The sequence below is a fragment of the Trachemys scripta genome, chromosome 19 (assembly GCF_013100865.1).
Source record: "Trachemys scripta elegans isolate TJP31775 chromosome 19, CAS_Tse_1.0, whole genome shotgun sequence".
NCBI classification, from domain to species: Eukaryota; Metazoa; Chordata; order Testudines; family Emydidae; genus Trachemys; species Trachemys scripta.
Window position 1 is genome coordinate 11,250,600 of NC_048316.1, and position 10,027 is coordinate 11,260,626.

The following is a 10,027-nucleotide window of genomic DNA, read 5'->3' on the forward strand; positions in this document are numbered from 1 at the left end:
TTGGAAAATAAAAATTAAAAAAAAAAAAAGGCATATCTCCCTGCACTGAGCAGGCGGCGGCAACACTGGAGCCAAGAAAGTCTCCAAATTGAATTTCTTGATAGCATTTATGATCCTGGTGAATAATGCAGGCATTAGCTTGTTTGCACTCGGACGAGATGGAGGCTAGAACGGCAGAGCTCCTCCAAGGCCACTGGCAGAGGGAGGGAGGTGAGTGCAGTTGTTTTTAGGTCTGCCGGAGAAAATTAAATCTGTTGCTTTGGCCTCATTTGAACGCTCGCTGCAGAAAGGCAGCTGGCCTCCCTGGGTCTCTTCTGGAGCAATCCTTGGCACAAACCAGCTTAACACACACAGCGTGTGAACCCTTCCCCACACTCACTTCCTTTTTAAGGGCCTGATCCCATAACCCTATGCATGCTGAATTTCCGCTCTCGTCAGTGGGAGCTGGGGCTGCATGAGGAATACAGGATTGGGTCCTGGTGAGTCCCTTTCTGGGTGATGGATGTGTTTCCAAAGGCACCAGGTGGAGCATGCCCCCCCACACCGCCTTCTTCCCTCTTCCCCCATGTGGTTACTCGGGCTGCCACAAGGGACAGTTGGGTCAGCTCCTCAGCTGTTGTAAATTGGTATAACTCCATGGAAGTCAGTGGAGCTAAACTGCTTTACAATTGCAGAGGCTTTAGCCCAGATGGGTACAATGCACACTGGGCCCAGGAGGGGCAGCTTGGACTTCAGTGAGCTAGTGCGTGTGTGAGTGCACACGTGCATAGGGGAGATAGTGGGGAACCAGGCTGCCGTTTCACTGCGGCTCAGACACAGGCTGGAGTTGAAGCTCCTAACTCCTCACATGGATGGGAATGATCTTCCCCAAGCTGCGATGGTTGTGGAGGGACAATGAAACCTCCCTGTCTGTCCAGAGGCAGCACTCTCTAGTGGCTACAGCTTGGGTGGGGGACTCAGAGTCAGGACCCCTAAGCTCTAGTCCCAGCTCCCTCTATGAAGTTGGCCAACTCTCAATCTCTCACCGCTTCAGTTTGCCCAGCTCTGAACAGGGATGGTATTTCCTTCTCATGCACGGGCTCAATTCCTAGATGCTTGTAAAGTGCTTTGACGTCCTGGCACAAGAGGGGAAGGAGCCTCATTACTATTCATTTATTACAGAGGAGACTTGAGATCCCGGTCCCACCTTCTGTGACTCCCTGAGCATGTTGTGCGTCCGGGAGGCTGATCCCTTCTCTCTGATGATTCCCCCCGTTGCAGTGCTTGTAATAAAAGCTCCTTTTTCTCCTTTCCCTCCCCCAAAGGAGGCAGTTCCCTCCCTCCCCTTCGGCTCCCAAGATCCCATCCTGGCAAATCCCGGTGAAGCCTTCCTCACCCTCCAACCCTGTTGCTACTAACCACAACAGCAGCAGTGACATCTCGCCCGTCAGCAACGAGTCCACCTCCTCGTCACCTGTGAAGGAGAACCACAGCCCAGAGGGGGCAACGGTCAGCTGCCACCTGCTGGGTACGGAGGAGGAGGGCGAGGTGGTGATGGACGTCAAGGGCCAGGTGCGAATGGAAGTGCAGGGCGAGGAGGAGAAGAGGGAGGACAAAGGGAATGAGGAGGAGGAGGAAGAGGACGATGAGGATGATGATGTCAGCCATGTGGACGAAGAGGAGTGCCTGGACGTCCAGACCGAGGACCGACGAGGAGGGGATGGGCAGATTAATGAGCAGGTGGAAAAGCTACGAAGACCGGAAGGGGCCAGCAATGAGAATGAGATTGACTAGGGTGAATGGGCTTCTTTCCATCCCACCCTGCATCTGTCCAGCCTTCTCCCACCCCCTGGTGCCTCTCTCATTTGGTGGAGAGAACTCGGCCCTGCCCCCCTTCCCCCAGTGATTTGCCCATGATTCACCTCGAGTAGCGTCATGATCCTCCAGTGAGCAAGGCGGGTCCTGTGTCACCCCAGGGCCAAGCAGCACTGCAGTGGCTTCTTTTCCCTCTCCGCCCCAGCACCACCGCAGGAATCTGAGCTGGGGGTTGCTGCCTGGGCTAGAAGAGCACTCACCTGACCATGCACCACAGCTAGAGAAACAAGTTCCCTTGTGTCCAGCGTCCTTCCTGAACCAGCCAGCCCCTTCGCTCCTCGCTGCTTCCTAGAGATCTTCCATCTGATGGCCTGCCCCAGCCCCTTCTCATCCCCAATCCTTTAACTGCATCTCAGTCTGAAACCACTTCTGCCCAACCTCTGACATGTCCCATCAGGTTTTAGTCCTGAAATCAGATGGTGTGCCATCCCCAAACTGGCCACCCCCAGGCTGTTTCTATCTCTAAGATCCCTGTCAGATCTGCCTCCCAGTCCAGCCATCCCCTTCCCCAAACCTCGTGCCAGGCCCAGTTACTGAAACCATCCAGCCTTTGAGAAACCCTGAAGTTCTTGTGGGGTCCAAAGAACAGTACTCCTACCACCCCCGCTCTCCCCTCCACACCCCTGCAGCCTCTTGCTAGAGGCCAGACCCATGCCTCATGATCATAGTAATGCACATGAGAACAGGCAGCCTCATTACTAATTACCCTCAGGTGAAAGGCCTTCTCCTGTTAGTATGAGTCTCACCTGGATCGCCCACTTCAATTCGTTGCTGCTCTCCCATGCAGAGAAGGGGAGCTCATGTCCGTGTCTGACGTCTTCCGTTCTATTTACTGCCCAGCCTGAATGGATCAGGTGTCTTGGCTGCTGGCATAGTTGATTAGTTCTGAATCTCTGCAATAGTTCTTAGCCCATCTTCCTCCCTAAATGAGGAGAAAACGCACCAGAAACTGTCAGTCGAGACTTGTGTCGGAGCAAAGTACATGTACCCACCTCAGCAAGGTGTGGAGAGCACTTCCAGAGCAGAGATGCACCCCTCCTCTTCCCCACCTACCCCACCTCAGCCTTCTTTGCCCTACGGGGGCTAAAAACAAAAACAAACCAACAAGTTCTGAAACCTCTTGTTTGCAGCATTGTGTTCTCAACTGGTAAAATGGTGGTGTCTGATTCTCATTCACTGCATAAGAGCCTCTTAGTAGAGCAATTCCTGTAACATCTGAGTCTCACTGTCGTCCTCACCAAGCAAACGTTCTCGTCCGTGTGATCATGTATAGATTTCAAATATAAAATACGATTGTATATACTTGTAATAAATATGAGTTACCACTATTTAACACCAGGCTGCCAGGATTGCTGCTGCTCTTGTTTTCTGAGGGCTGGGGAGGGAAGTGAAAGGGAGGGCAGGCTCCAGAAATGGAGCCCCAATAAAAACATTTTTGAAAGATAATTGGAACAAACATTTAAGGTTGGTTTTGTGTTCAGCTGCTGCAGTACACAGCTCTCCCAGCAAGGGGTAGCACAAGGTATGATGGAGGTGATCTGTGATTGGGGCTACTGACAGCTACTCCAGTGCCCTTCTCTCCTGGCAGGAGCTACTGCAGGGAACAGTATAAGTAGCTCTGGCTGTGCCATAACTTGAAACTACCTTAGTCTAAACTTCTTAGCAGGAGGCACTGCCGGGGATGTGCATCGCCTCTGAGGTAACACACAGCTACTCCAGTCCCCCTGTCATCCAGTAGGAGGTGCTGCAGGGAATGATGTGTGGTACCTCTTGGCTATCTAGCCCCACCCTCTCCCAACAGGAGGCGCTGCAAGGCATGGCGTATAGCAACTCATAGCTGCTATAGTACCGTCTTCACTCAACTGAAGTATTTGGCTTCCTTCTTAAAAACGAGGGATTTACTTGATTCCTGGGTATTTGTGTGTCTGGTACATGGTGACATTTTTCTGCTCTGGGGGAGAGAAAGGGACCTTCAGATTACTGTATTTAGACCTGCTGTTGAATGTGATGATTTCTCATTCCTTAAATGGACGAGTATCTTCCCTCAGGAGTCTCTCTCTCTCCCCCCTCTCTCCCTCTCTCTTTCCTTTAACGTTCACAAAGAACGTTGCATTTAGCTAAAACAGGGCAAATTAGAGAGTGTTTAAAAGCAGAGGCTTTCTTTGGGTGATGGCACTCTTTTTTTTCCCCCCAGCCAAGAATCTTTGTGAAATGGAAACACAGGGCGAACGTGGGGATGTAATGAAAAAGTATTGCCCTGCCCATGTACATTTTATATACATAGAAGGGTTTGAAAATAGAAAGTGCCTGGACAAGAGCAGTCAGTGAAATGTGGAAAATATGTTGCTGAGGTATGCGCCTTGCGGAGTGACTTACGAGGTTTACAGCACAGGCAGCCCGAAGCTTTTTTTCCCTTCCCTCCATGCTCCCAGTTGATGGTTGGTTCATTAACAAGATGCGTTTGCTACAGGTTTTTCAAACCTTGCTTTGCTTTCTGGTGCAGCGGCACAAAGTGACTCTCCTCCCCCTCCCAAATTTTCCAGGCCTTGAGAAATCTTGCTCTCTCACTAAGTCATAGCCTGCCTGTTCTCTACCCAATGTACGTCCCCTGCCAGCAGGATCCGAGCTCCTGTTGGTCACAAAACTTAACTCTGGGCATCTTGCTGCTGATACTGTGTTTATTGGCTCATAAGTGCTGCCTAAGGAGACCCAGCACATCCACAGGAGATTCTTGGAGAGCCAGGCCTACTTACCAACAGGTATTCCCGAGAGTGCAGGGTGCTATTAGTTCCTATGTCAATCACATCTTGTCTTTGCTTTCCAGCTATCCACGTAATGAAAGTATTGACAAGCTAACCAAGGGTGATGGAACAGCTCTTGTCAGGGGCCTTTCATGATTGCCTTGGCTTGATGCTGGGATGCTTGGGCCAGTATTTTAGTCCTGACAAACAGTGGAGCTTGACCTGCAGTTAATAATACCTCCTCCTCTCTACCCCAGGCCCCTACTGGGACCTGGCTTCTTAAGTCACTTGCTCTGGGAATTGATTACTTGTACAGGGGCTGGTATGCATTGGGAACACCTTAACGTTAGCTGACAGATCCCTGAGAATGGACCCCTTTCTCTGCAGGACTAGAGATGACAGCAGCCTCTGTCTGTCAGGTGAAGATTACCCCACCAGTAGCCTCCTATGTGTGTTTACAGGCGTTCTTGCCACTATACAGAAAGAGGAGAACTGTGCCAAATGATTAACAAGTCCCTTGCACCAAGGGGACACACCGTGGAGCAGCGTGAGGGAGGAGTGGAGTGGTGGGTGGGGAGGGTAACTGGAATGCTTCATTGAAGAGGCAGGTTCCATGGTGTCGGTGGGAGGGGGGTTTTGCATAAGTGCATCTGGAGGCTGTTCCAGGCATAAAGGACAAAGTGGAAGAAGGTATGAAGTCAGGAGTGGGCAAACGAGACAAAGGAGGGAGGCTGGTGCAGAATGAAGAGAGGGGAGCAGGTAGAAGGAGATGAGGCTGGCAGAGAAGAAGGATCACTGATCCAGGCCTTCCCCCCTCAATGAACAGCTGAGAAGCACTTCAAGGAGACACCATCCACCAACCTGCCTCCCCGAGTGGATGCACACAGCCTGTGCTGTGTCAGACGATATGGGGGCACAAGAGCACAAGCTCCAGTGTCCAGCAGCAGCACAGATACCAGGACATCTCTGGAAGCGTGCCAAAGTGGGAAGGGATTAGGAGAGGGACGTCTCCAAGTCGTCTTTGTCTGACTCCACCTCAGATGACAAGCGAGCCAGGATCAGTTCTCAAGACAACATAAAGTCATGCTGGGCTCAGCAAGATTGTCCAGGTGAGTTTAGAGTTCAGGAAAGTGAGAGACTGGCTGGAGCCAGGCATTGTGCACATTCCCCCATTGCACAGTGCTGGCCAGGCACCTTAATCCTGGGTTTCCCCTACGCTGTCTGCTGGCACACTTCAGTTCTGTCCTGCAGCCCCCACATGTGTGAAAGTATGAGAGAGAGAGAGAGAGAGAGTGAGTGATTGTAGCTCTAGATCAGGGGTGGCCAAACTTACTGACCCGCCAAGCCGCATACAATAATCTTCAACAGTTCAAGAGCTGGGGCACTCCTGTTGGGAGTCGGGGTTTCAACACCTCGGGAGGAGCCTGCTGGAGCTCGAGTTTCAGCCTTGCTCCTGCTGAAGCCCCAAGGCTCCCCCCGGTAGGTGGAGAATGGGGGGTAGCACATGGGGAGCTCCAAGAGCTGCACTTTAACTGTAAAAGACGTGCTTCCATCTGCTCAAAAGCGCATCGCCTACTCCTGCCTTCCTTACCATCACCACCACTTGTAAGCATCTCCCTTTCCTCACTTGTCCTGTCTCACATGACCTGGAGAGGCAATCCCCTGTTGTTGGGTGTTCCTTGCTCAGCTCAAACCAATGCCTATTCTCTCCCTTAGCCTAAAACTAAGGGCAGGCAGGTTTGTCCGGCATGGGGAGGTCTCACTCCAGAGTCAGAATCCTGCTGTGTACACTGCAGTCTGAGTGCCACCTCGCCACCCTCATGGGCTGCTGGAGACAGGAGAGTTCTTGAGATGATGTGGGGAACAGCCAGCCCTTTGCTCTGCATGCTCACAGAGTGTCAGCCAGGCGGTTTGGGATAGGGAGTAAGGAGACTGGGAGTTGAGCTAGTTCAGTGGTGAGAGGGGATGGTAGATGGAATGCATACTAGAAGAGGCAGGTTCCATGGTGTCTTTGGGAGAGAGCTTTGCATACGAGATTTAGAGGCTGTTCCAGGCATAAGGGAAAGTGTGCTGGGTTCTAATCTTGACTCACTGTGTGGCCTTGGCTGAATCACTTTACGTGCCTCAGTTTCCCCATCTTAAAGAACAACTGCAAAGCAAAACTACTGATGGTACTTATATGACCCCCAAAGAAGCATTACCTCCTCCCCAGGCTCCCTCCGGAGTGAGTCTGAGAAAGTGGTGGTTTGCCCCGTGCAGAAGGCCCTGGCTCCTCCCAAGTGTGGAGTATCTCAGGAACTTTTTCCGCAGCATGCCTTTCTGGAACTGTCCCTTTAGATGTGGCCGAGCCAGGCAGCGGCAGCCATGTTGGACCTGGCTGCGTCTCACCCTCTCCCAGCTATGAGGTTTCCCTTAACTCCGGCTGTGTTTTCCTTCCCTTATTGCTGGGGATGGCACCTTCTCTCGGGGGCCATCTCAGCCCTGCCTGGAGATCTGCTGCGACCCAAGGAGGTCACGAGCCGCGGTGCAGCCCACCTGGGTGTGTGATGGCCAAGAGAAGCCGTGGATTGTGGGAATGCTGGCGTCAGCACCACGAGGGCTTCCTGAGGCAGGAAAGGTGAGTAGCCCCTTGTCTGTCCTGTGTAGTCTGGTTTAGGAGGACTGGGGTGGGAGGGGCTGCCAGGGTCCAGCACAGAAATCTGACTCCCCATTTTTCCTTTGTGACATCAGTAAAGGGCTGTGGGTTCTTGGGAGCAAAGGCCCCATAGCAGCCTTAGTGCCACCTCTTGCTGTAACCCTGCCGTACACTTTGGGTCTATATGGTTGAATAGGGCTCTGAACCCAGCTCCCTCTGGTGCTGGCAGCCCATGGGATCCCTTGATGCCCACCCTGTTGACTAAGCCGTGTTTCAGCTCTATTTCCTGAAACAGGCCTTGAAAACGGAGAGAGGAGGTAGGTCCCCACTGTGTTACTCTGCCTTGCCCCTACAAAGCCTGGAGCTGGTCCTGACCCGCATGCTCTCACGTGCGTCGTACTGGTATCAGGGTAATGCCTAGAGCTGCCAGCCGAGATGGTGCTGGCCAAACACCTGGCAAGGGACAGACCTTGCCTCACAGAGCTGACAACCTAAATAGACCAGCCAGAGCAAGCAGGGCAGGGGGACAGAAACACAGAGGGGGAAGTGACTTGCCCCAGATCGCACAGGAGAGCTGGGAGTAGACCCTGGGTCTCCTGAGTCTGTGCGGCACTCTGCCCACTGGACCACACTGCAGCTTCCCAAGGATGCATCCGGTGTAGACCTTTGTATGTGCATCGAAGGCCTCCTCCACCTGCTCCGCCATGGAGCCCCAGCCCTGGCGGTTACCTGTGCTGCTATAAGACAGCAAACACAGCTGAGATGCATCGGGGGAAGAGAGAGCAGGGGACGGGAAAGCCAGTCCGATTGCCTGTGCAGCGGGAGTGCTGAGCTTGTGCGTTTGTGGATTGAGGGGCTGGCATGGACTCGGCTCAGGGAAAAAAACAATCCCATCCCCAAAAGGGAGCGAGCACTAACCTAATAAAGGCACCAGCTGGACGGAGGAGAAAACCAGCCCTTTGGAGGAAAAAAAAATCCTTTAATTAGAAAAATAATATATTTCATCCAAATAAGGTAAAAATATTTGAAATGGGGCAGAAGTGAGCACTAGGCAACATCTGTCAGACCCTTTCTGGAAAGGGGAAGATTATTAAACTCAATTACAATTTATTTTTGTAGAGTGTCTTTCAGACTAGAAATCTCCCCCAGGGCCCTCACCCTGTCTTTTCTGTGTCTGCTTTAGGGTTTAACCCATAATGGTCTTCCATCCCCCTGGATTCCAGAGAATGGGTGACACGGCCGTGGCGTGAATGCATCTGGGGGGATTAGAGAGAAAGAAGAGATGGGATTTATATTTTCTTGACTGGTTTAGAGAAAACCCCAACTTTTCAGTAGGATTGTGATTGACAGGCGAGGTGATTGGCTCACTGAGTGCCTCTAGAAGTACAACTGGCATACTTGCTGCATGTTTCTCTTTGTGTATACCTGTCTGTCTGTCACTTTGCCAGCCTGTCTGTCTCTTGTCACTGTGCCTGTCTTGTACAGCATCTCTCTGTTGGTCAGTCAGTCCATCTGTCTCTTTCTCTGCTCTGACTCTGTCTCTTTGTCCAACATTCAGAAATGTAACACTATCCTGCAGTGCCGTAAGCTAGTATCCAAGGCCTTGTTTACAGGAGAAAATAACACTAATTAACTTTTAATGTTTTTTTAAACCGATTTAGTCAAATTGGTGCAAATCCCTGTGTGGACACTCTCACTTCGGTTTAAACCAGATTTATTTTGGTTTTGCTTAAAGTGGTTTAAGCTGAAGTAAGTTTGACCACACAGAGGATAAGGTGAGGTAACCTGGTGTAACTTTCGCCTATAGACAAGCCCTGATTTAGGGCCTGCTGTCAGCTCTGCCCTCCCACCCCCGTTACACCATCACCAGCAGGTGTCCCCCACCCCCACTGCCTGTTCACCAGCTTGCTCCTGTGTTCCGCTTTCCCTTCCCCAGTGAACAGTGAGCTCTGGTAACCAGAGGAGCTTGGGGTTCCCTAACAACTTTTATCCCCTTCTGTTTCTGGGGTGGGGGGGTACAGACTAGATTAGGAGTGTGTGGGCCTCAAGTTGTGTAGACCACCCCATTTGCCTCAGTTTCTTCAGCTGCAAACTGGGGCGGTTTGGGATAAAGCTGCCTGCTTCGTGGGGGTTGATAGGCTGAGTTCAATCGCGTGTGTAAAACACATGGATTAATGGCATTTGCTGCCCTCACAGCAAATCTGCAGCATGGGGGACGCCAGGAAGTGGCAGTAGTCTTGCATTGTCAGGAATGCAGCTCAGGTACTGTCCTCTTGGGGAAGTGGGTTCACTCCCCTCCCCCATCCCAGCCGTACCACTGCGCTGCCCCAGGGAGAGACAATCCCGAGGAAACCTCACAAGCCCAGGTGCTGCATATGGGACAGTCAAAAATTCTGCTCCCTGCAATGCCCCAGGTCTGAGTTGGGCACTCAGCCTGGTCAGTGTGGTCTCTGGGGGTTTTGACTATAACCTGCTCACGGTTGGAGTGGGTGCTACACGTGAAGTGCCTGGGCAGACCTGCGTTAGGGGCCTGGCACCGGGAGAGCGGGGGTAAATGTGAGTGAGGTACTTGTGTGGATCTGAGTTAGGGGCTTGGCACTGGGCAAACAGGGTGGATGTGGGTGAGGTACTTGAACGGAGCCGAGTTGGGGGCTGTCACTGGGAAAGCAGGGGTGGATGTGGGTGAGGTACTTATGTGGAGCTGAGTTAGGGGTCTGGCACCGGAAGAACACAGGTAGATGTGGGTGAGGTACTTGAACAGAGTTGAGTTGGGGGCTATCACCGGGAGAACACAGGT

General features: G+C 52.1%; 1 protein-coding gene across 2 annotated transcripts in view; it reads left to right on the plus strand.

Moving 5' to 3' along the window:
* The window catches only part of PEX14 (peroxisomal biogenesis factor 14), a 100,455-nt gene extending 97,263 nt beyond the window's left edge, over positions 1 to 3,192 (plus strand). For both annotated transcript variants that reach the window (XM_034753465.1, XM_034753466.1), the window contains one exon: positions 1,305 to 3,192. In XM_034753465.1, the coding sequence (XP_034609356.1) occupies positions 1,305 to 1,773 (469 nt within the window). In that variant the 3' untranslated portion in view covers positions 1,774 to 3,192. The remainder of the gene's footprint in view (positions 1 to 1,304) is intronic.
* Positions 3,193 to 10,027: the final 6,835 nt, after the last annotated feature.